The sequence below is a fragment of the Podarcis bocagei genome, assembly GCF_964188305.1.
Source record: "Podarcis bocagei genome assembly, chromosome: 7".
In the NCBI taxonomy this organism is placed as follows: Eukaryota; Metazoa; Chordata; class Lepidosauria; order Squamata; family Lacertidae; genus Podarcis; species Podarcis bocagei.
The window spans coordinates 31,054,116-31,080,803 of record NC_138132.1 but is presented as its reverse complement, the minus strand read 5'-3'; the positions used below and the strand labels follow the sequence as shown (position 1 = coordinate 31,080,803).

Genomic DNA, 26,688 nt, shown 5'->3' with positions numbered 1-26,688 from the left:
TAACAAACTGCGAACTCTCTTGCAAGCTCTTCTCTACAACCATAAGGGCTCGAAACTATCTTCGATCACAAATCATAGCTTCTTGGGAAGGAAAATTCCTCTGCAGATACTGAGCCCTTATATGTTTGTGCCCTGAATTACAAAAAAAGCCTTACACCTAAGCTTGTGCTGCCAGTGCCTGTGGACTAAATCAACTGAGCCAACAGCATCATGTGCCTCACTGCCCAGCCCCAAGAAGACCTGCGTTATGTCACTCTCTTGCAAAACCTGATGTCCAGAAAATGCAAACAAGTGAGGAAACAGATGTGGGAGGTTCGGAATAGCAGGAGGCAAGGAAGGGGTGTCACCACACCAGCGCATCCAACACCATAGTTACCATGCCAGAGCATCCACTGGCTAGTGGCCCTACTGAACAGCAAGCTGCAAATACAAGGCCAGCTGCCCCCATGCAAAAAGGGCTGGTTTGCAATCAATCTAATTACAAATCAGCATGCAAAGCCCCCTTCTTGATCAAGCGCATGCACGTGCAAAAGCACTGAGCCCCACTCTCCCCATGCTACCATTAGTGATCCTATCGAGCTCACTCTGGTCAGCCTACATGCGCTTATTTATTGGCTCCCCCCCCTCCCCCAGTGGATGCATGTCTGTGCCCATACAAAGATGCACATGTGCCAAGTGTCTCCACTCACCATCCTTGTGAGCAGGGGAGCCCTGGTGCAGGGCACCAGCCCACGACCATCGGTGCTGCCGGATTTCAGCCCAGGTTTTCTTTGTTGAGCGCTGGATGGCAGCTTCATATCGCTCCTGATGAAGAAGGGGAAAGGGGAGGAGTCAGGAAGGACAGAGCCTCTGTCTGAATCCCTAGAGAGCTGCTGCCAGCCAGCATAGACAGTACTAAGCTAGGTGGACCATTGCTTTGACTGTATAAGGCAGCTGCCTATCCTGTAAAAACAAGCCTTGTATCATCTATGGGGCAGGGGGGTGCCGTTGTGTGCAGAAGGCCCCTGGTTCAATCCCTGGCATCTCCATAGCATCTGACTGGCATCTGAATCCTGGGAAAGCCTCTGCCAGTCAGTGTAGGCCTGTAGGCAATACTGAGTGAGATGGACCAATGGTCTGACTGAAGATAAAGGCAGCTTTCTACGTTCTGTGAGAGACACTAAACCTTCAATTGCCATTTCAGAGCCTTGGGGGTAAGGGTTTGGATGGAGTGAATAACAAAGGAGGAGACAAAAACCCTTCCCCAAGATCTCTAGGTGGATATGACATTGCTTGGTTTACCTTTTTGGAAAAGGTATTTCATAAGCAAAGTGCCCGCCCACCCACCCAGTGAAAAGTCCCTCTCCAAACCACAAACCACTAAAAGGCTCTGAAGGTGTCAAAATAATTAATTCAGATCTCTGGAGAATAGAATAACAGAGATATTTTGCTGCTTAATGCTGTTGGATTTTATTACTTAGAAAACACTGTTTTTCTGTATTATTATCATACTACAGTGGACCCTCCGGATATGAACTTAATTCATTCCAGGGGTCCGTTCACACCCTGAAAATAATGTAAATTGAGGCACGCTTCTGTTCACACACGCAGCACGATTGAGCGCTTCTGCGGATGCGCACGCCAAGAAATCTGGAAGTATACACTTCCAGGTTTGCCATGGCCGTAACTCAAAGATTACGTATCCGGAGGGATACGTAGGTAGAGGTACGACTGTATTGGTTTTGTATTATTATTTTGAAGGGAGCTGTAGTCCAACATGCATTTGCAGAGGACCACAGGTTAATAGCTACCCTTGTCCTATGTAATTCCTTTTCCTGCTGCCTGGCAGTTGCACTGCAATCCGCAGCTTGCTTCTTCATGTGCCTTGTTGCCGGCTCTCCTCCCCTCTGCCTGCCTCCCTTCCTGCTCCCAAGCTACCCCAAGCCCACCTTGTTCTTCTCCAGCTTTTGACGCTGGCGTTCCTCCAGCACAGCTCGCCGCTTCTCGGCACGAACCCGCTGCTCCTCCAGTCGCCGCCTCCGCTCCTCCAGTTGCTTTTCACGCAGCACCCGAGCCTTCTCCTCCTTCTCCAGCCACAGGACCCGCTTGGCAGCTACTGGGGCAAAGACCAAGGAATAAAGAGGGAGGAAAGTAGACAGAAGAGATAAAGCAATGTAGTGCATAGCCAGCCTTGTCTGCACACACACACACACACACACACACACACACACACACACACAAACTTCCTCACTCCTGGGACATATTACATTACAAGGAAACGGTGTGGTTTTCATTTCATCCAACAAGTCCCTTAGGCAGAGAGAAGGTGAGTATTTTGTGGAAGTCTTGCAATCTGAATATATATATCTGAAACAAACACTCTGCCACCTTCCTGCTTATAGCCAGATCCTTCCAGGAATCTTGCAATCCCAGCATGAAGGCAACAGCCTCCCCCCACCATTTGCCTCATAGCACCTAATAGCCACTAACAGATCTTCTCCTCCATATATTTGTCTAAAATGATATGGCCTCTTGTTCAGCTTTTAAAAACTATTTAAAATGAATGTACATTATTATCGCTTTTAGCTCGCTACCTAGGGAACATATAGCAGGCTGGATGCGGAGGGATGGAAATTCTGAGACAGAATACAACAGAACAGTTCTTGCCAACCTGGCTCCCTCTAGGTGTTTTGAACTGCAACTCCCATCAGCCCCAAGGAAGAGGTGGAGAACCACACCCTCGAGGCCTCCTTTTGCCTGATGTTTGGGACTTTCCCCAGGCCACACCTCTTCCCCAGCCATGTCCTCTCCTCACAGGACATGTGCCCACCCATTAGCCTGGCTGGAAAAGAGTCACTAAACTCTGATAATGGCAGAGTATTGTGGGAAATTTAGATGGCATGTTGCAGATCCAGCCAGCAGGCATGGAGGGCAGATGTTAGCTCTGATGGGCTCTGATGAGCACTAGGATGTCAGATATTGATGCTGGGCCTTCATGCTTACACATGCCAGGGATCAAACTTGGGACTTTTGCACACAATGCAGATGCTCTCCAAGAGCTATGGCCCTTCACCAAACAATTAAGCTGCCTTATACTGAGTCAGGCTATTGGCCCATTTAGTTCAATGTGACTGGCAGAGGCTCTCCAGGGTTTCAGACAAGGCTTTCCAGCCCTACCTGGAGATGCCAGCGCTTGAGCCTAGGGCCTTCTCCATTCAAAGCAGATGCTCTGCCACTGGGCTGTGGCCCTTCCCCTTTAACTACAGCCATTACTGCCACCATCATGTTCCTCATCCCCACTGCCTCTGGGTCGTACCCTCGACCTGCACCTCAGGGGCAAAGCCCTAAGTCACTGGGGCTAAGAAGCAGACCAATGGTTACAACTTTCCCCAGTGCATCACTTCACAGCGCTGGACCATTAAAAAATAATATTAAACATTAGAAAGCGGGAGCTGGCACTAGCTACAACAGGGCCCTGGCATTCGCTTCTGTGCTGATGCCAGGCCTGGGAACAGTCCAGAAAGAGGCCGACTAGCTCATCTGATGCTCGTGATAACTAGGCCTGCCTTTTCATTAGGGATTTTATTTATTTACTTTGGGGGGGGGGAGAAGGTGGGAGGAGATTTGAAGAGGTTGTAGTGTAAAGAAGGAGAATGTCTGCACTTTTAAAGTTAGGTGAGGGGATAGGTGGCTGCTTCCACCTGCCTTGTTCTATCCTCCTGCACTGGGAGCCTTCATAAAGCAGCTGCTTCCAGAAGAACTACTGAGAGGGGTTTCTGGTATAAACGATGAAGGAGAGCGGTTGCTCATTGCTAATGCTTTGGGGCCACTTCTGGATGTGAAGTTATTGGATACTTTTACTTTATTGACTGGTGAACTTTATGCTCACTTTAATTTTGATGGATGTTAAATATACAGTTAATTGTTGATTTGTTTAGTGTTATGTTGTTACGTTATTGCAGTGATAATTCTACTTTTTATTATGCAGTTATTACTCTGCTGCATTTAGACTGCTTTAAATATGCGAACCGCTTTAGAGAACAGTTGTATTTTGTGGGACATGGTATATAAATAAACTGACTTTGACTTAAGGTTATCGTTTAATTGTTTTTATGCATTTTGCATGCACAATGCTTTCAAATGCTTGCAAGCTGCCTTGAAGCAAACTTTGAAAGGCAGGGCACAAATATTTTAGCTAAATAAAAATAGGACCTATCTGCAATGGAAAGCTGGGTTGGCAGGAGAGTTGGAAGGAATGAGGGAAAATCCTGCAGGAATTCACTCAAACAAGGAGTGGGTTGCAGTAACTGAACCCCTAGCTTCAGGGATGAAGCCCACAGCTGGTGACAGCAAGCTGGGGGGGGGGAGAGGGGGGAAGACCCTAAACAACAAAGTGGATCAGGATACTAGCAGAGAGGGAGGGAGGGGCAATGCAGTCAACAAAGGGATTGGGAAGCTGGCCTGAAAAACACATTCAGGCCAAACAATGGGGGAATGAGGGTGGAAAGTGATTTAGACTGGAGCGGCAAAAGTATTAGGAGGGGGAGTGATGGTGTGGGCAGTGCGGTGCAGAGGGAAAGCAGGAGAGAGGCCGCAGAACAGAGAGCAGCACCCAGCAAAATTAATGACTAGAGGAGGTCTACTGCATGGGAAAGGAATCTTCTTTGCCAAGACATTACCTACAACACATCTCACAGATGCACATGACGGGGGCAGAAGGGGGATGCATAACTGGCTGAAGTTTGTGTGTTTGTCTAGACCAGTGTTTCCCAACCGGTGTTCCGCGGCACACGAGTGTGCCGTGAGACATCGGCTGGTGTGCCGCGAGATGCCTGGAGGGAGGCGGGCGAGTCGGGCGGCGAGAGGCGGGGCGGCGGCGGCGAGGAGAGGCCGCGCCTCCTGCTGCTGCCTGGCGCTCCTCCTCGCAGCCGGCAGCGCTGCCTGGGCGCCTCCGTGCGACTCTGCCTCGCTGGGTTTGGTCTCCCAGCAGAGACGGGTCACACGCGCACCTCCCTCCCTCCCTCAGCCTGCGCGGAGGGAGAGCCAGAGAGAGGCATCGCTCCTGCGCGGCGGGAGAGGGAGCAGCCGGAGCGATGCCCCAAACGAAGGAATGGGACCGGAGGGGAAATCCTCTCCGAGGAGGATTGAGCGCAGCTGAGAGAAGCCTTTCGAGGAGCTGCCGTGTCCCCTGGAAACCCCCTTCCCAGCTCTGCCTGCCTGCCTGCCCAAAGCTTGGAGGTTCCCCGGCAAGGGGGAGGGGAAAAACTTTCACTTTTGTGCGTCCCTCCCGGCGTGACGCTGCGCGCTGACGTCACGGGGCGGGGCTTTAATGGTGGTGTGCCGCGAGATTTTTTTTCAGTAAACAGGTGTGCCGTTGCCCAAAAACGTTTGGGAAACACTGGTCTAGACTTGCTGGCCCAACGGAATGAAGGAGTGTGATGATTTCTCTCCCACTCACAATTTGGTACACGTGAGAGATGAATTTTCTCAAAATACAAGAGCCGTGCAAAGTCATGTTCTCCCAGACTCCGCACACGCAGAATTACTGTTGTGGGAGGGTGCAGGGACACTACTGCATGTCCCTGTTGCCAATCCTGCAGCCATCCACGTGTCAGGGGCTGAATGTCTGCCATAGGGAGCCTGCCCTGTTTATTCAGAGATGCTCTCTGGGTGATTTAGAGTCCTGGAGGATCAGGGCTCTAGTTTCTTAGCAGGTAAAAAAAAACCCCATTCTGCTGTCTATCAGGTGGACTGACTGGCAGAGGAATCACAAAGCAATCTGTGCCCCTTTTGGCAGTCTACTTTGTGTGCCAGCTGTGGAAGAAGCGGCTTTCCTTCATGGCCATCACAGAAATTAAGTTGACTGGTAGAGGAGGGACAAAGAGACTGCTCCCTTCTTCATCTGCCTTCTCACTCACCTGTATGAGACCTTGGAGACCACTGTCAGTCAGTGTGCAATAGATAGATGGACCAAAGGGTCCAGGGCAAGGGTCCCAGAAGATCTGAAAGCTTCGTTGCCTGGAGAGGGCCTGAAGCTTCCTCTGCCCCACAAACACAAGCTTGCTTCTTACCTAGATGTTTGGCTCGTTCTTCCCGTCGCTCTCGAGCAAGTTTGTGTCTGGCTTGCGCCTTCTGGGTATCTGGGGAAGAGAAGGGAGAGGTTAGGCCAGTTAGAAAAGTCATGTACAAGTCCACCCCACCCCCTGCAACCCCTACGTTCATCAAATCCTCTTCATGTCTGCACCAGTCTTTCTAGACTACTGTGTCCCACTTGGATCTGAAGGGGGTCACACCAGTGGCATCACTGGCAGCAGTATTATTATTATTATTATTATTATTATTATTATTATTAATAATAATAATAATAATAAAGGAGAAACAAAAAACAAACTATCAATGTTTATATTTTTAGAGAAGTAAAACAGCAGGGTGGAGAGGAGAAGGAAGACAAGTAAGGAAGAGTAAAATCACACAGCAAATAATATGAACAGGGAGGACTGAGACTCCAAGTAGGACCAAAAATCTGAAAAGAAGCAAGAGAACTGCTGCAGATGGTACTGTGACTCTGCCAGTCATCATGCGTCCTTCTCTAGCACCAACTCAGGGAGCCAAATCTAGATGCCTTGTGGCAATATACCCCATGGAGGAGGAGGAGGAGGAGGAGGAGGAGGAGGAGGAGGAGGAGGAGGAGGAGAAGAAGAAGAAGAAGAAGAAGAAGAAGAAGAAGAAGAAGAAGAAGAAGAAGAAGAAGAAGAAGAAGGCTATCAAGCCAGGCACATAAATAGGCAAAAAAACTACTAGCTTGCAAATGTTTGTACTAGCTATTTCCATGATGGACTCAGGGGAGTGGAGGCCCTCTTCTCCCTGGGCAGCATGGAAACGCAAGCTACTCATCTCTCAGCAGGCCAGAATGTAATGTTGCCTTCTACCAAGTCAAATGGAGGAGGAGGAGGAGGAGAGACAGAGGAATCAATCTCCTGCTCTTCTAGCCTGCTACATTTCCAGGCTGGTTGCACAAGAAGAGATTTACGGAAGAAGATGTTTTCTTTCCTCCATAGCTGGGCATTCATTCCTCTTTTAAAGCCACCCACTTTGGTGGCCATCACTTCCCCCTTACAGTAGTGAGTTCCATAATTTAACTAGGTGCTGCGTGAAAAAGTACTTTCTTGTACTTTCTTTTTTCTCACTTGAATCTTCCAACAATCCTCAGATGTCCACAAGTTTTAGCATTATGAGGGGGAATCCTTTCTCCTGTTGCCTTATTGTATTTCTTACCACAGGTTTTTAAAATTGTTTTATTATATTGCTGTAATTTTTAGCGCAAACTGTCTAGAACATTTTGTACCGAAAGGTGAAATGAAAGCATTTTAAATAAAGAATAAAAACAACACTCACATGGGACAGAGATGGGGAGCCTGTGGCCCATGGAATAAAAGACTCCAAATGGGGGAGGCCTAGGGTTCCTAATGAAGCCCACAGGCCAGAGGTTCTCTATTTCTGCAGACCCCACCCATCATAATGACAAACCCCTGGCTGCCGTTTGTGTGTGTGTGTGTGTGTGTGTGTGTGTGTGTGTGTGTGTGTTTCAAACAGAGAAGCTGCAAACTTATCTGCTGTCTTTCCACAAGAAATAAACAGTTCAGGAAAATTATGTGGTGACAAAGATTCCCACCCGGCAAATTTCTAATCCGCTTCGAGTTCCGCCCCCACCCCCTGACATGCCCCAAACATACCTTGTTTGGTCCGGGGTCTGGAAGGCCCCTGGGCAGGGGAAGGCTGTTCGCTCTTGGGTGCTGGTTGTTGGGTGTTTTCCTGGCGATGTTCTTCTTCTGTGGGAGGCGATGCCTGGGCACCTATCGGCGGGGGGCGGCCATTCTTAGGGGGCAGGGCCTCCACAGCCAGGAGCGTCGTGGCAGGCAGTGGGCTGGCCTGGTTAGTCTGAAGGGAAGGTTTCATTTCCACAGGGGGCACTGTGGCAGTCTTGACACCCGGGGGACCATTTTGAGCAGGAGGCGTTGCCCCTGTGTGAGCGGCAGCAGGCGGCAGAGGGGTGGCTTCTGGTGGGAGGGGAGGGAGAGGCTGGTCACTTGGGTGTGTTTCTGTCTCCCTCATGAGGCGCGCCGTGGCAGGCGAATGGCTAGTCCGTTCACTGAGGGGGAGCGGGGTTGCTTCCGGGAGGGTCCCTTCCGGGGCTGTAAGACAGAAGGAGGCAAGAAGGCTTATGAGGAGACCCCCTCCGAATATTTCTCAGGCAAGCTCTCCAGAGTTAGGCAAGCAATCTCTCCCTCCCCTCACAGCTTGAGGCAGGGGTGCCAGGCACAGCTCATTTAAAGTAAACAGCAATCGCAGCTGGGCACAGTGCCAGCAGGGCACAAAGACCCCTTCTCCCTCAGGCCCGGAAACTGGCATACTCAGATGAAGCAGCAAAATATCGTTTTATGGGCCCTATGTAAAGTTGCCACCTTTAGGGTGGTTGTTCCCCACCCCCACACCCGATAGAGTCCTTGTACCTCTAATATCCGCACAGCAGGCCAAACACAAAACACAAAACCCTCTCCTGACACCAAGTGCAGTTCACTTTTTGCTTCTGTGAGATTTCCTGAGGCGGCTGTTTCCAAGCTTCCCTCCTCTAATTGTTAAATGGAGATGGAGGACTTCAAAGGAGCTGTGGGTCCCCATTCTTCTACCCACCTACCCTGCCTGGAGCACAGGCATCCACAGGATTTTTCCAGGGTGTCTATGTGTGCATGCATGTGCAAAAGAAAGCACTGAAAAGTGGGGGAGCAGGATAGTTTCTTTCCAAAAAAAAGAGAATAACAGTGCCTCCTATCTCAGGTTCTACAAATATTTTACACTTTCTATTAGCTGGTTCATGTAGGGGGAGAAACTCACTCCCACCCTCCGCCCCCAGGTGCTCTCAATCTGGACCAGGAAGAGTCAACAATTCACTCCTGCTTCCAGTTACATAATTCACCGCCATCCCCAACACACACACACCTCCCTCGTAGCAACAGAGTCCTTCGCGGACAACAATTAAGTAATGGAACAAGAATGTCCAGCGTGAGACCTGGCGGAAGCCACAAAAGAAGGCTACAAATGCTTGCCCTGTCTTGTGCTGAAGGAAGCTCCTTGCAGACTCCTGCAGGATGGAAGGCATGAAGAAGAGGCAGGGGAGAGGGTGGGGTGAGGCCAGCCAGCTAGCGGTCAAGATTCAAGGGAGAGAAAAGTCCTGGGGAAGGGAGGGGACACAGTGGCAACAAAAAGGCCTGGGGGTGAGCAACAAGTGGAAACCAAATATCCTGCATCAAGCCATTATTTTTGAACGGGAAAAGTGGGGGTTTGCAAGTGTTCCGACTCAGAGAAGCTCCTCCATCAGATCAAAGCCCCCTCAAAGCTACACTAAACACAATGTCAGGAGCAATTCTTGACATCCGTGGGAGGTCATGTAAAAAGTTAAAGGGATATTGCAAAATAAAGCAGCCTTCTCCAACCTAGGGTCCTCCAGCTGTGCTGGCTGGGGCAAATAGCCCAAAACATCTGGAGGGTCCAGGTGGACCGTTAAAAAAAAGAAAAGAACAGCAGTTAACACAAACTCCTAGCCTTGGATAGTTATTTTCATATTTAGAAGTCATTTGCCATGCTGAGCTCTTGGAATGAGCATTCCCCCAGCCTGGACTCACCGGTGACTAAGTTGTTATGCTGCTGTTTTCTGCCTTCTTCTTGCAGAGCTTCATAGCAAGGATAATTTGCTAAACATGCTTCTCAGCTTGCAGGAATTCCTGATCTGAGTCACCTTTGTCCCTTGCATCTCTGTGTCACAACCCTCCATCATCACTCTGGCTGTAAACAGAGAGGCCGCCTTTAAGGCAAGAGGTTGTCCTATCCTCACATATATCCTCTCTGCTCTTCAATCTGGATGCATCCCTTCTCCCTGAGCAAGTGGAAAGACTTGCTCTTGCACTCGGGTCGTGCTGGCCTCGGTCCAGTATACCTGAAGGAGCATCTCCACCCCCATCGTTCAGCTTGGACACTGAGGTCCAGCGCCGAGGGCCTTCTGGCGGTTCCCTCACTGCGAGAAGCAAAGTTACAGGGAACCAGGCAGAGGGCCTTCTCGGTAGGGGCACCCACCCTGTGGAATGCCCTCCCACCAGATGTCAAAGAGAAAAACAACTACCAGACCTTTAGAAGACATCTGAAGGCAGCCTTGTTTAGGGAAGCTTTTGATGTTTGACAGACTATTGTATTTTAATATTTTGTTGGAAGCCGCCCACAGTGGCTGGGGAAACCCAGCCAGATGGGCGGGGTATAAATAATAAATTGTTATGATTATGATTATTAGGAGCAGTAGCAAAGCGTCACACGGAAACACCTTAGGGAGTCTCATTCTATCAGTCCCCTGAAGCCCACTATAGTTCAGCCTTCACTAGAAGGGGCTTTTTTGGGCCTCGGTCCTCAGAGAGGTACCATCACCAAACTTTATTACAGTCACAGACCAGCATAAGATAAAAACATGCTAATAAATAAAGCACATAAGACTTAAAAAGAGGAAAGGGATAAAGGTGATTATAGCTCACAAAACTTAAGATAGAAACAAAAGACAAGCAGTTAAAAGCAACTATATAAGGGGGGGGCGAGAAAGGTAAGAGCTTAAGAGCATAGGAAGGGATCTACTGAATCAGGGTAAAGGCCCATCTAACCCAAAAATCTGATCTCAAACCACAGACCCCCTTGAGATACCCAGCAACTGATATTCAGAGACATAACAATTTTTATAATGATTTTTTTTTATTTGCACCCTGGCCATCTGACAGAGTTGCCCCAGCCACGTGACACCTCCGACACTCCATGCATTTTGTCTGATCCTCTTTTAGAGCCATAGAGGTTGGTTGCCATCACTGCCTCCTGTGGGGACCAACTCCACAACAGCTTCATGCCCTGTGTGAAGAAGATGTAACAGTGTCTTCGGAGCAGAGGGGAGTGGACTCCATGATGGTGCCCTCCTGGTCTTGCTCATCACCTGCCCACTGTTCCTTTCTTAAGACTCGAGGTGCCCAGGATTGAATCAGGGACCGTCTGCTCATGAAGCTTGTGCTCTGCCTCTGAACTCTGGCCCCACCACCTTCCTCTCTGGCAAGAGACATGCAGCCAACAGAAAATGCTGTATATTTTCTGCTATCCCCAATCCCCCGCGCCATTCCTTTAAACCTTTAACCATCTCTGCATTGTGTAATTAGCAGCTACAAGTTGCACAGTCAACAGAATCGCTCTGTTGGGTAATGATGGATGGTGCATTTCCATGCACGAGACAAAGGGACCTCAGCAGACAGAAAGTAAAGAGAGAGGGAGGTGGAAATAAGGGGGGGGGGAGCGGTGGAGGAGAACAACCGAGTGGCAAGTACGGAAGGGATGGCGGTTGGCAAGGAGATCTGGAGACAACTAGACCCCAGAGCGTTTGAGAAATCGATTCCAAACAGCGCTGCAAGTTTATTCCAAACGGCATTAACAAATTTCCTTTTCATTCTGCTGCTCTTCCACAGCCAAATCAGTTTAATCATGCCACCCAGGAATGCCAAGCAGGGGTAGTGGTGTGGGCTTTCCTGCGCTATCGTAATTAATGTTTTGACTAACAAAGCCGTTCTTCCAATCCACGTTAATTAAGACCCATGCCACAGCTGCGGCAGAGTATCCAGGTGATTTGGGGGGCAGGTCTTGGGGAAACGTCACTGCTGCCTGAAGAAGCGGGGAAAAGAAGCAGGACTGCAAAAAGAAAGCCCACCATGACTCTTCCCAGAAACTTCCGAATGACATTTGGCAGGGTCTGCTGAAGACAGCTGTTTCTGCAGCCACGTCTGTCGAGAGAGGACGGACTTGGCCCTTCTTTGATGGCCTTCTGCCACTGTGCAACAGCCTTTCTTTTCCAAGCTGCTAATTTTAGGAAGGCAATTACACGGAGTCCAGCCATTGGTATCGTCTCTACATCATGGGTAGTGGCCTGTTGTTTTTTTGGCCCAAGGGCCACATATCCCGTCAGCTAACGCTTTGCGGGCCACATGCCAGCAGGGAAGTGAGGGATGGTCGGATCTGTCCTTTTTTGTTTCTCTCAGTTTCTCATTTTCAAATCTTAAGAGTTCTCTACACTTCCACTTGAGTTTGGGATGATCATTTTTAAGTCCCAAAGAAAAGTCACCAGCATTCTAATGTGAATTTCTCCAAATATTTGCTTGCAATTTCCCCCAATATACAATTTTCGCAAAGAAATTTCCCCATTACTGTATCCTATTTCCAAGAATATACGCATTTTGTGCATACTTTACCTCAGTATATGCATTCTGTACACTTTATTTGGCTACGGAACTGTGCAGAAAAATCAGAAAATTCTGAAGGACAACAGTGTTTCGGTATGCATATTGTTTCAGAAGTGCAAATTAGCTAAATATAAATTACTTCTGAAACTCCTTCTAAACTGAATCGGATTTCTCCCTCATCCCTCACAGTGGGTGTAACTATTCCACACGCTCTCCTCTCTCATACACACACACAGCCCTGCTCCTCATTTGATCCTTGCCTCCTCCCCTCCCATTAGCAATTTGCATCCCCACCCCCACTTTCTGCTGTCCTCACCACTCAAACTGGTGAGTTCCTGGCGGGGGGGGGGCGGGGGGGGAGTAAGCAGGCACTGACAGATGCTCTGTCAGCGAACCACAACTCTTCCTTAATTTTATTCTGATGTGTTTCTTTGGCTATGTCCCCACCCCAGCCCCAATATTTGGCATTCAGAGGATTGGCAAATAGTGCCCTGGGAGATGACATCATTGTTCTTGCTGTGAAATAAGTGGCTGTGCTTTATCCCATCTCTGCCCTACTCTGGGGAAGGGCCATAGCTCAGTGTCAGAGCACATGCTCTCCATACAGAAAGTCCCAGGTTCAATCCGCAGCCAAGGCTGGGAGGGATTCCTTCCTGAAATTCTGGAGACTCACCGCCAGTCAGCACAGATGAACAAACGCCTAACTCAGTATAAGATGGTTTAGTAGGTCTGTACCTACACCACTGTCTGTAACTGTAGGCTCTTGTAAGAACTTCCAGCTCCAGATTTACCAATATCCTGTTCTTTGTCCATATAGCTAGAACACTGGCAAAGACAGACACAGAGATGTACGGATCTCCTTCCTTCTTTGGCACCTGCTACATAGGGACACATTGATGGCAAGACCATAGTAGAGTCAGTCTGCAAGCTCAAACAGGAATATTCTTTGTAAGTAACTACCGTTTTCAGAAACACAGCATGTGACTTTGGTACAAGGTTCCAAAAACTGATCACAGCAGACACTGTTGGTGCACCTGGCCAATGAAGCACTTGCCTTAAATTCTGCATCTCGCCCCAATTATGCAGCTGGAGGGGGAAACCTCATCACTCAGCTACCTTAGCACAACCTATTCAGATTGCAAAAATAGTGGGTTTTGGAGAAGAGGGAGGAAGGCAGATTGCTTCTGAGCTAATCCTTCCTCCTAGAATTGCCACCCTTTGTTTACTCACTTTCCCAGTTCCCAGTTAATGGGAACAGTTTCTCAGTTCCCAGTTAATGTCACCGTCAGTCAGTTTTGTGGTGTTCTGTTGTGGTCTCCCCTCAGGCCAGATTTGTGGCAATTTTGTGGTAGTAAAATACAGCTGCTGCACAATTTTGTTTTGTGCAGACAAGTGATGATGACTCTTAATGGCTACTATAGCTTTAATTAAACACTTCCTGTTTGAAGTCTCAGGTAATTTATTGCTTTGCATTCAGTGTGGCAGTAAAACTAGTGAGGAATGTCCTATTAATTGCCTGCCATGAATAGCCTTTTTAAAACAGCCTCCCAGAGTCCACTTCTCTTCCCAAGGAAGGGGGGCTATTTAACTATAAAAAATAGAATTAAAGCTTTCTCCCCTTGCAGAAAAAGAAACTGACATGGGGTGGGCAATGTTGAGACAACTTTTAAGGGGAAATAAATTTGCCACTAATCTTATTGCCATGCTCAGCATGAAACAATAAAAACATCAAATAAAAACTGAATACAGGAAACTTTTAATTAACATTAGAAATGACATTTGCTGAATGGAATTTGCTTATGAGTAATATTATAGAAGGGATCTTGGGCATGGGGAACAGAATTGCAGTATAATCTAGCACTATATGCTTACGTCGAACTTCTAATTTCACTTCCACAAAATTGTGGGAAAGCACTGCATAAATAGGGCTAAAGGCTCTAATCTAGAATTAAGCAGTAACAGTACAATGGTACCTCGGTTTAAGAACAGCCCTGTTTACGAGCTATTTGGTTTACAAACACTGCAGAACCGGAAGTAGTGTCCCGGTTTGCGAACTTTACCTTGGTCTAAGAACAGAATCCGAACAGTGGAAGGGCACCAGTGGCGATAGGCCTCATTAGGGAACGTACGCCTCGGTTTAAGAATGGTTTCAGTTTAAGAACGGGCCTCCGGGAAAAGATTAAGTTCATAAACTGAGGTACCACTGTATTTGCTGTTTATACCAGAAGAAGGGTCTATGGGGCTTGCAGAATGCAGGCAGGGATGAGCTTGGTATCATTAGAAGCTTCACAGTGCAGAAGGGATGCGTAGACCAAAATATTGGGAAATTTTGGAACAAGATGGAGATAGGTTGAAATTGCAGAGTTTTGAAAAACTAAAAAACAAAGTGCGAGACTGGCTTCATTATTATCAGATAATGGAGGCATACAATTTGGACAAGAAAATCGGCTTCCAGGTGGAAAAATCAAAATTAGAAACAGAATTGTTAGAACCCAAAACTAAGATTTTGTCAAAGATGTATAACCTGCTGTTGAAATGGAATACTCAGGATGAAACGGTGAAATCTGCTATGATTAAATGGGCACAAGATGTTGGACATAACATAATGATGGCTGAATGGAAACAGTTATGGACCACAGGTATGAAGTTTACGGCATGTAATGCCTTAAGAGAGAATATTATGAAAATGATATACAGGTGGTACATGACCCCAGTCAAGCTTGCAAAAATCTACCATTTGCCCGATAATAAATGTTGGAAATGTAAGGAAACTGAAGGTACATTCTTTCACCAATGGTGGACGTGCCCAAGGATTAAGGCTTTCTGGGAGATGATTTATAATGAATAAAAAAAGGAATTTAAATATACCTTCTTGAAGAAACCAGAGGCCTTTCTTCTGGGCATAGTCGGCCAATCGGTGTTAAAGAAGGACAGAACTTTCTTTATGTATGCTACAACAGCAGCAAGAATACTTATTGCAAAGTATTGGAAGACACAAGATCTACCCACTCTGGAAGAATGGCAGATGAAACTGATGGATTATATGGAATTGGCGGAAATGACTGGCAGAATCCGGGACCAGGGAGAAGAGTCAGTGGAAGAAGATTGGAAGAAATTTAAAGACTATTTACAGAAATATTGTAAAATTAATGAATGTTAGAATGATGTTGGATTGAAGTTAAGGGGTTTCTAGCTGTAATGGTATAAAAGAATATGAAAAAAAATGGATTCTTAACAGGTAAATTTAGGTTACAATATATCAAGATTAAAGATCAGGATAAAATAAGGAGGGAAAGGAATTGCTGAACTAATAAATTGAACTGGAATACAAAAAGGGGAGGTATGAGGAGGTCTGGGAAATAAGTAAATGAAAGATAAGTGATGAAAAGATTGAACTGTTTTTAACTATTTTTATTTTGTATTTTTTCTTTTTTCTTTTTCATTTTGTAACATTGTAAAAACCTTAATAAATATTTATTAAAAAAAGAAGGGATGAGTAGAGAAATCCAGCAGACAAAACTGGTTTGCATGAAGTAGCGGATCAATTACTTATTTTTAAGGGGTGGGGAGGGGTAACAATATGTTAAACTAAGATTATTATATCCTCTGGCCAATGGAAGTCTGATGTAAGCCAACTGTTTTCTCTGACTCTTTTGCTGTAGACTATCCATGCTGTTTTTTGTGTGAACATGAGGACTAGAAGCATGCACTCAAAAAGATTAAATAACTACTACATTTAAAAAGGAAGTAGTTTGCCACATTTCGTAATCTCTGGTGTGTTCACATATGACTCTAATCCCCATCTCAGGGTGTGTTCACATTACCGCCTTAGAGACGCCAGTGAATGCATTTCCCAGCTCTTCCCCCCCTAGCTGTTCACATCAGCAGGGCTTCACAGTGTCATAGCCATTGCTGTTTGTGTTCACACACAGGGAGTATGGGAGGGGATATCTCTACCCTATGCAAAGGTGTTTACATCTTGGCTAGAGAGGATAGGAACTGGCTTAAGGATCCCAAGGCTTAAGGACTCCAATTAGAGTGAAGCTTGTTTGAGAAGCATCACATCAAACAATAGGTTTTTGTAACAAACTACAGGGTGGCGCTGTGGGTTAAACCACTGAGCCTAGGGTTTGAATCCCCGCAACGGGGTGAGCTCCCGTTGCTCGGTCCCTGCTCCTGCCAACCTAGCAGTTTGAAAGGACGTCAAAGTGCAAGGAGACAAATAGGTACCACTCCAGCGGGAAGGTAAACGGCATTTCTGTGCGCTGCTCTGGTTCACCAGAAGCAACTTAGTCATGCTGGCCACATGACCCGGAAGCTGTACGCAGGCTCCCTCAGCCAGTAAAGCAAGATGAGCACTGCAACCCCAGAGTCGTCCGCAACTGGACCTAACGGTCAGGGGTCCCTTTACCTTTACCTTACAGTATACATATGTCCTGTGATCATGCATTAAAATCCCACCTAGCACTGGAAACACAGTCAGTGTGCAGAAAATGGGAGTATGATGGACACAGTCTCAGTGCAAATGCTAATTTAGCATCCAAGTTCCAGCAAGACTCCGGGCAAAGCAATGTAGAGTTACCTTACTTTCTATTGACTTTAAAAGGCCAGAGGCAGAGAGCCGAGTTATTCCAGTCTGACCACACACACACAAACTTAGAAAAAGAGATGCAAAAGTTGAGCAATCTCCTCCAGCTATTTTTCCACCAAACTGCATTCAGTTAAAAAGTATATTTCCACAAGTGTGGACACGTTCTGGGTGCAAGGTTCCCTTCCATCACTGGCAGCTTGGTTTTAAAGGGGTGGGGGTTGCACTTTCTGTCCATACAGGATGGCATCTGCTAATGGAAAGATGTAACTCTGGGTAGCCTGCAGGACTCTGAAGCTGGGAGTGCTTTCAAATTGGTCACAAGATCTCCCTTCTTTCAGTTTTTGTTCCACACCCGTGATTCTTTCCAGTTTACAACGGGGCAGGGGGGCGGGGAAGGAAAGATGCTCAGTTATTCTGTATGCACATGCACACACACACACACACACACACACACACACACACGTCAAACAGAGGCCAAATAAGCAAGATGGGAAAGGCCCGAAGCGAGGGGGGGGCGAGAGAGTGAGGCAGGAGGGAGAAGGATGGAATTGCTTGATGTAGTTAAGTCATGGGAACCGTGAGTGACTGGGGGGGGGGGGCGGGAGTAGGAGGTGGAGGTGGAGGAAAGCATTAAAAAGGTTGCAGCAGGGCAGAGAAACATTTGGCATCAGGGAGGGTTTTGCTTTGAAAATTGCTGTTATGACAAAAATTACATAAGGCTGTCAAGTAACTCAAGAACGCGTGGCTAATTGAATCAACTGCTTTCCGCACCCCCCCACCTTTTTCTTTTTACTAAGCCTGAGCCCCAAAGCAATCTAAACACACACAGACACTGTTATCGATAGAAACACACAGTCACATCCACATTTAAAGCCAAAGGCTCCCCCAAAGAATCCTGGGAACATACAGAGCTGCAATTCCTTTAAACTACAACTCCCAGCTTTCTTTGCAGGAAGGCATGTGCTTGGAATGCACGGTGTGGGTGGGTGTGAACCAAGTCACCACATGAGATCCCAGCAGTGGGGTCCACACAACACACCTTCCAACATTTCATAGACTTTTTGTCCTGCCCGCACGCAAGGATCACTGCTGCACAAAGCCCCCCTGCCACCCTATCAAATGGTTATGCATTGCTGCTGGCTCTGCATCAGATAGAGCTTTGCCCTGTCCCAGCAGTCAGGCTCCTCCTCCTTGTGTTCTTATGAGCACTCTCAGGTTCTCCTGATAACATGTTCCAGGCTAGATAATCAGATCAACACTTGTGTGGTGAAGCCAGGGAACATTCAAGACTCCAAATTTAGTGGCACTCAATTAAACCCCTGCAGTCGGGAGGCTGCTGGTTCTCCATCAGACCGCTTCTGAAATAAAGATTAGATGCTTAAAATAGGCACTTTCACCCCACGCAACCTTTGTGGCCATAATTCGGCAATAACCCGAGGCAATTTCCTGAGTGGTGGTATGTTGGCACCCCACTACCTCTCATGCTAGAGATCTGCCTTGTATACAAGAGGTCAGGTTTAAGAAATGCCTACAGGATCTGATCAGCATCTATCTAGCCAAGGGGTCTGTTTCCAGGCCGCAGAAGTCAGGTAAGCCTTCGGAAGCTCACAAACAGGATGTGACCACAGCACTCCCCCCAAGATGTTTGTACCCAGCATCTGGCAACCCTAGCTCCAACTATGTAAACGTTCAGCAGCTTCTGCCACAAATGGCAGAACAGACTGCAAAACAGACGGCAGCAAATTGAATTTTGATACTTTAATGGAATGCAACTGAGCATAATTCTGCATATTCCTTGAAACGCAACAGCAGGTGCCCTGCAACAGGTGGCGGACGCAGTATGCCTGAATTGGGAAATCCTCTTCCTCTGAATGTTTACCCACAAAAGGCTGAGCCTGCTTCGATCAAGCCCCCCCCCCCCTTTCAGCGGGGTGGAGGGAGAGATACAGAATGAGCAACACCAAAGCACCTTAGCTCTGCAGGGCAGAGTAAAAGCATCTGGGAACCTACTGGAGGAAGCGAAGAGTTTTCAAAGCAGAAAACTACTTACTCTTTAGGATTCTTCAAAAAGCAACGCTGACAGCTGGGGCTGGTGAGAATCAAAGGAGACAAATCGGGCTGTTTGGAGATGTGGATCTTGAAAGTGTATGGATGACAGCAACGCTTGCTAAATTTCCTAAGCCGCCAAATGCATTTTATTTATTTTATGTACAGTATGTACATATTTCCCAATAACAAAAAATGTTATCTTGGTGATTTGCATTAAAAAAGGCTTGCCATTCAGGCAAAATATGACATCAGGTGTGGGGCAAGTAAAGCCGCAGTTGCAAAGGAACAACAGGAATTTCTGAGTGTGTTCCTGATTGTTCTTTTGCAAGTGTGGCTTTGCAATTCAGCAGCTTAAAAACCTGGCACGCAATGGAAGCCCCGCTGTTATGAGTGCCGCTTGGGAGCTCCCAATTGGAGTTAATCACCGATGAAAGTGGGAGTTTGCAATTGGCACCAAATTTAAACAGGGCCAAATATAAGCCCCGCTGCGTTTAAATAAATCTAAGTTAATAAACCTTGCTTTAGCATTATATGCAAACCCAGCCTGGTGCCTTAACTATAGCCTGTAAATGAAAATATGTCATGGTTGTTGTTGGATTACTCTGGTCTAGTTTGCACAATGTGGTGAGCTAAACTATATGGCTTACTAGGACCACACAAACCAGAACTTTGCTGGTATAAAAAGTCAGAGGGTTTTAACAAGAAGTTACAGAACATGCCATGACTGGAAACAAGGCCACATGCCCTACCTGAAAATTATGCAGGCGCAAACAGTATTGAAAGTGAGATTGCATATAACCACCCCAATACCATAATGAGCGCAAATAATCATAAATACACAATAAAAAAGACTGTTGGGAGGGGCCCTTAGAACCACACCTTTAAAAAAAAAAGGTTGACGCAGGGGTGTGTACCCAATATTCATCGCAACCACAGCATTCAGGGAAAACGGATTTGAATCCTTTCTTTCCCAAGGGCAGCTCCAACACAAAAAGACTGCCAAGATGATGTTGTAATGTCATCTTGGCATGGTCTACCAATGGGCATTGCTGCTTTTCCCAGGCATCCTTATGCTTGAGGGAGGTCAGATCCTAATCCATATCATTCACTGGAGGCACTGGAGTTGGTCCCGACTCTGCATTAGTTAGCTTGGAGGATGACCCAACACATGATCTTGTCTACGTGGCACCAGGAAAGCCCTGGCAGGCATCAGATAGGATTTTGGTGCAGGATATCAGGAACAGGGCAGACAACTGGACTCAGCAATGACCCACCCAATTGCATCCTTCTGTAATTAGGGGATGAGAATGTGGGGAGGAAGGGATATCAGGAGATGTTTTTTAAAAATGTTACCACCGTCAGTGATGGCAGCCAGTGAAGCCTGTCTCAAGGACTCCACAACACACAAGTAGAGAAGGCAGCTAAGCTTCTTTACACAGAAGGATTGCAGGCTGCATTTTTCTCTCCGCCTGGTCACCAATTACAGGGCGGAAGAGCCAGCGGACCCCATCACTGAAGGGAGCCTCGGAGAGCTTAAGTATGGGGTTCGCAAAGCCACAGCTGCAAGAGCAGGCAGTCCCTGCCCTGCCCCCTTGGCTCCAGCCCACAGAGGCACATGGGGGGCAAATGGATGGGTGCTTTCAAGAAGGCTTAGCAGGGCTGGATTCTGCTGTGCGTCCAGGGAGATCCTTTCCATTGCTGCACCAATGGGGCCAGGATGGGTGCTTCCAGAAAAGAGATGCAAGAGGTGTGCCCGGATGCAAGCCACAAGAAAGCGTCTCCCATGCTAGCTGCTTTGAAGGGAAGAGGCACAGTGCCAGAGGATGCCTGCATTCTGATGCAACTCCCGTTCGCTGGAAGCTGGGCTTGCACAAGGGAAGTGCATTGCGCCACTCAGCAAGACAGAAGCTTGACTAGAAGCTGACTTTCTTAGCTTACTGTCTTCTTTATTCATAAAAGTATTTGCACACTGCTGATTCATACAGAGAAGATCAAAGCAGTTCACAACAACTGCACATAAAACCATATAAAGAAAGGTTTTTGTGGGGGGGGGGTGTTAAAAAAAGGAAGGAGCTAACTGTTGTGGGAAAATGTATTCTGAACTGCCTGCATAAGCCTGATGGGATAGAAAAGTTTTCAGCAGGCACAGAAGTTGAAACAGGAGGTGCCTGCTGACTCTCTGTTGGCAGAATATTCCACAGGATTGGGCGGTGACACTTAAAGGCACAGTTCCATGTTGTCAAATGAGCCTCCCCAACTCCGGGAACATTCCAGCGACATTCCATCAGATGATTATCAGGAACAGAGCTTAAGCACCCAGCACTTAAGTTGCTCATCGCTTTGTAAATTAATACAAGAACACCACTGAACCAGTGTTAGAAATTAGGCAGGCACCAGGTGCGTTTTGCGACTGGTGCATGTCCAACTGCAACCACATGGAGATCTCTGGATGCCAGGTTGACAACTAACATCTCCAACTGGCTGGCCCCTCCAGCAGGTAAGCAGAAAAGGTTAATTTATTGCATTTCTTTCCACATATTTCTCCAAGGCGTACATGGTTTACCCCCACCCTCAGTTAATCCCCACAATCAACCTGTGTGGTAGGTTGAGAGGCTGTGACTGGCCTAAGGTCACTCAGTGAGCTTCATGACTGAGTGGGGATTTGAACCATGATCTCCCAGGTCACAGTCCGACACTCTAACCACTACACCAGGCACCCCCAAGCTCGGCCCTCCAGATGTTTTGGGGCTACAACTCCCATCATCCCTAGCTAACAGGACCAGTGGTCAGGGATGATGGGAACTGTAGTCCCAAAACATCTGGAGGGCCGAGTTTGGGGATGCCTGCACTACACCATACTGGCTTTCTAAGTACTGCTATGGGGCAGCTATATCAATTAAGTAGGTAAATAGATATGCAGAAAGCAAAATGTCACTTAAAGAAGGATGTGAAATATTTTCCTCAAAGCTTGAATTCATTTTATTCTGGATTGCTTTATTTTGATGTTTTAATATGCTGTAAACCGCTTTGAGATTTTTCCCCCTTTAAAATATAAAGCAGTATAGAAATGAGATGAATAATAATAATAATAACAATTATAACAAATTCCACAACAAAAAAAGGCGCCTAGACATTCTGTTGTGGTGACCGTAACCTAGGTTTAAGGTGTCATTTGACATTTAGCTAATACATATATCTGAGTTTCCAACACTGCCTTGAACCTGGCTTTGTAGTAGATGCAGTGCAGATGCTTTAACAATTGTGTCACATGTTGTCGACCACTAGCAATCTGGCTGCTGCATTCTGCACCAGCTGGAGCTTCCAAACCAGGCTCAGGCGCAGCCCTGCATAAAGCGAATGACAGTAATCCAGCCTTGAAGTTATCAATGCATGGACTACAACCATCAGACTATCCCTGTCCAGGAATGGAGAGGCAATCTTGATGGAGCATTCAGCCACATAGTTGTTAAGAGGAGGGGGAGAGACAGACAAAACCAAAAGAAGAAAAGATCAGAAAAGGAGGAAGGGGGTCTTTAAATGCACATTTCAAGCTGAGCTTGCTAACATTACCATGCCCTTGACACCAGCTTGCCAACTTTGCCATATGCGTCTACAGACAGGGCCTTGAAGGTGCTAGACTGGAAGAAATGTCAAGCAGTGCAAACCCCACCTTTGGCACACAGACCAGATTAGCTGTTTTTAAATCTTCCCAAGACAGGCTCTGATAGACTACTATTGTGATTTTCCACACCAGACGTCACCAGAGTTCAATCCCTGGCATCTCGAGATAGGGCTGGGAAAGGCCTGATGCCCCAAACCCTGGAGAGCTGCCACTCAATGCAAAGAACCCTTATCTGGTAGGCTTTCTGTGTTCCCCCTGTTCACAAGTCCCTGCTCAGCAACAGGCTCACATGTGTGAATGAAACATCGCAGATCAAACACTGCTGGGCAAGACTTTCATATCACTTAAAATGCAGCACTTTTCCAGTGGGCTGAATTCAAACCGTTCAAAGGCCCCAGCAACCGCCATTACTCTGGAAAAGCCTCAAGAATATCAAGTTTGCATTTCCCATGAGAGAGTTTGTGCTCAGTCCAATTTTAGTTTGCAACTAGAAAACAGAGCGAGACGGTTCGCAGGTTGTTGGGAAACAAATGCAACTGTACTTGGACTGTTCTGAAGGAGCCATTCCTTTCCTGCAGGACAGAAATAGCCTGATAAAACATCCTTCAGTCTCCGTTACACCCTGAAAGGAAGAATTGGGTTAGCTGTCCACAGCATGAAGTGGAGACAACTGCGGAACAACTGACTTAGACTAGTGGTGGGGAGTCTCAGGCCCAGGGGAGAAATGTGGTGCTTCTGACCTTCCTATCTGGCCCTTGGGACTCTCCCCAGCCACACCCCTCACTTCCTTGAGTGTTTTTGCCTGGCTAGAATATGTCTTTGAACCCTGATAAGCCTGTTGCTTGCCTGGTTGGAGGATAGAGGGGAATTTGTGAGTGTGAAAAGGCTAGCCTAGTGTGCAAATGATCCCTGACCAGGTAGCCATGGATGATGGGAGTTGTAGTTCAAAAACAGCTGTTCGGAAAACACTGCTCTAAAATGACTTTGTGAATCTGTGGTTCTCTCCCCTGCCTCTTAGGTGGCCGCGGAGACTCAATTCTCCTCAAGGATCCTGATAACAAGTTTCCCAACATTCAAGCAATGCATGCTATCAGGCTCTGCCTTCATGTCTCCAGACAAAACAAACCCTGTCCTTTTAAGCCTCCCCCACCCCAAGTTTCTGCCTTCTCTGCCAAGTAGACCAATTTAGCAACCCTGCCCTGCCTTGCCCAAAGCCTTTCCTGAGCTCCCATCCTTTCCGCCACAAGGTAGGGCCCTGAACCAAATGCCCTTGCCTAGGTGTGCAGCTGGGTGAGGGACAAGGTGGTAAACAAGAGTGAAAATGCTCTGCCCAGCTACGAATGGCAGAGCTGAAGAAGGGGTTTGTGTGAAGAGAACAAGTCACCAACCCTACAAAGGAGGCCAGTTTTATTCTTTCAACATTTCAAACTCATCAGCAGAGGGGGGGAAATGACATGTTACTCTCCTCTCTGTGTTTGCTGAATATTGTGACTTTGTAAAGGGTCATTTTAGGGGGAAATGCAGCTGGCCAGAGGGTGCTTAACCCTTCCTCTCCCTGCTGCTTTTCCTACTGCAAAATTTCCTGGTAGTTTCCCCTGCCTCCTGCAATGCATACGAGACATAAATCCAGCTGTTAGAAAGATGGTTGGGGAAAGGAAGTTGCAGTGGGTGGAGAAAACCTTTAAGCAACCCTAGCCCACCAGAGAGAAAAAAGGTGTATACAGGGTTCAACTTTGATTGAAAAGACCCATTGAAATGAATGGACATGACCAACTTAGGTCCATTAATTTCAAAGGGTGTGAGCTGAATAAAAGTGAGTTGACCACAACCTGTAGATACCGCTCTAAACATTCACATTAATTAGTTAGGAACCTATGTCTGCTGAAATCACACTCTCTCTAAACTTAGGCTGAATTTGTTAAGGCAGGATTCAAACTGGGGAAAGAGGGAGCACTGATGCTGCTTCCAGCAGTGCAAATCAGGAACTATAAGACTGGCTGGTTACCTTTAGCGAAGCTTAGTGCCCTCCCTTAAGGCATGGCTGCTTGATCACAATGACAGGTGTTCCCAGCCAGGTGTGAAAAGGTACACTTGCGAGTTAATCTGCAGGAAGTATTTGTGTGTCTGTGTGTTTAATGAGGTGTGCAGTCTCTCTGGGCATACAAGCTGTGGCAGGACCGTTCCCTGGGATGTAGGGCCTTGTGCAAAGACAGGAGGGCAAGGGGAAAGAACCCCTGTACCTTGGGGGCTGGGGGCAGGGATGTCATATCAGTGTCAATCTAGGATCAGCTAGCTAGAAGGGAATCAGGAAATGGGTTTCCTGGGGCTTTCTTCCAGTTTGGGAGAGGCCAAAGCAAGAAAAATCAAAGCAATTGTTTCCAAGATTCAGGAAGCAACTCCCCGGCTCTGCTGTCACTGACCACACCCTGAATCAGCATTTCACTATGTAGATCTCATTATCAGGAGGGATATTTGGTTGTTGGAAAATGACTGATGTCACTTTTGTGGATGTATTTGCAAAGCTACCCTGACCAAACTGGATTCTAGAGAGCAGGTTGGCCTTCAATGCATTTAAAGCTCACAACAATGTGCTCTCCTAATGCCCCACAACCTTGAGGGCTAGTAGGTTAACGTGTGAGCTGACCCTATTGAGAAACATATTGGTGTTTGTTGTGACATAAGGCTGCGAGAGAGGTTTGCTCATTGTGTTGGATCCACTACAGAGCATTCACAAAAGCCAATGATCTCTTGAGGCTGCAATCATCAAGAAATTAACATGGATGTATGAACCAGGAGTCCTGTCAGAGGCACATCATCACATTTTTAAACTGGATTAAGAAACCCGGAATAACCACCACCCTTTGGTACAACATCCACAGAAAGAGTGGACACAGGTGTCCCTTACACATACATATTCACACCTTTGAATTCCCCTGCATAGTTCGTATGAGAAGCAGACCTAACCGTAGTGTGGGTGAAAAAACACATCCTCACTCTGCCATCAGCAAGGATATTGCCTACACACGAGTAATGTGTCAAGAGGGCTAAAGTCAGCCCCACACTAGCAACCAAACCTGATGTGGTCAAATAAAGCAAATGACAGCTGGTGGTAGGAATGTTGGGACTAGGAGCTAGGAGACCCAGGTTCAAATCCCTGCCCAGCAGTGAAATTCACTGGTTGCCCTTGGGCAGCCATTGCCTCTTAGCTAAACCTACCAGATAAGGGTTGTGGTGAGGCTAAGATGGGGAGGAAGAGAACCATGCCTGCCACCTTGAGCTCTTTGGAGGGAAGGTAGGATATAAATGTGATAAATGAAGCCAATCTGAAGTGCAAGGATATGTTCCTGTGTATATAACACAGGAGGGAAAGGAAGAAAACCCAGGTGGTAGGGGTGCCAACCAGATGCTCAGACAGGACAGGTTAAAAGGGACCACTGGGGAGCGAGGTCAGCCATGTCCCCCACATTGCCCACTATGCCACAAATGCCTTAAATACCAGCCCTGCCTTGGGCTGCATACACACCACATATTTAAAGCACATGCCAGCCCAGCAAAAAGAAAAAGAAAGAATCCTGACTACTAAAGTTTGTTAAAGGTGCTGGGAACTGTAGGTCTGTACGGTGTGTACTCAGGCTCTGGTTCTCATTTTTACTGAAGGGATAGGAAGGAGTCATAAGCAGAAGTAAGCAAGCAGGAGCCACGTGGAGAACCAGGGGCTAGAACACAGGTATCCAACACAGTGCCCTCCAGATATCGTTAAGCTACAGCTGCTGTCAGCCACAGATAGCATGGCTGGTGGTGGAAGTGCTAATTAGACTGTCAATATCTGGAGGGCCCCCATATTGACTACCCCTGGGGGGGAGAAAATCAAAAGTGATTCCCCCCAGTCATCTATTTGCCTGTAAGTGTGGTGAGGTGAGAGTTAGTGTGGGGTTGTGGTTAGAGTGCTGGAAGACCACAGTTCAAATCCCAATTCAGCCACCAAGCTCAGCCTAACCTACCTTGTAGGGCTGGGGTGGGGAGAACAATGTATGTCAGTATGAGCTCCTGATCCCCTAGTTTCCATTTTCCAGTATCCATCTGCAGATTGGCCAAGTTCAGAAACAGGATAGAATAGCCTTGTAAATAAGCTGACAAAATTT

General features: G+C 47.1%; 1 protein-coding gene across 12 annotated transcripts in view; it reads right to left on the bottom strand.

Annotated features, from left to right (window-relative positions):
* MAP7D1 (MAP7 domain containing 1) overlaps window positions 1-26,688 on the bottom strand; it is a 57,405-nt gene that overhangs the window by 20,273 nt on the left and 10,444 nt on the right. For 7 of the 12 annotated variants that reach the window (XM_081200025.1, XM_081200031.1, XM_081200030.1 and 4 more), the window contains exons 2-5: window positions 7,713-8,171; window positions 6,051-6,119; window positions 1,929-2,095; window positions 690-804 (exon numbers count right to left, since the gene is read on the bottom strand). In XM_081200025.1, the coding sequence (XP_081056151.1) occupies window positions 690-804; window positions 1,929-2,095; window positions 6,051-6,119; window positions 7,713-8,171 (810 nt within the window). The remainder of the gene's footprint in view (window positions 1-689; window positions 805-1,928; window positions 2,096-6,050; window positions 6,120-7,712; window positions 8,172-26,688) is intronic. The other 5 variants (XM_081200028.1, XM_081200033.1, XM_081200032.1 and 2 more) reach the window with 1 other exon arrangement.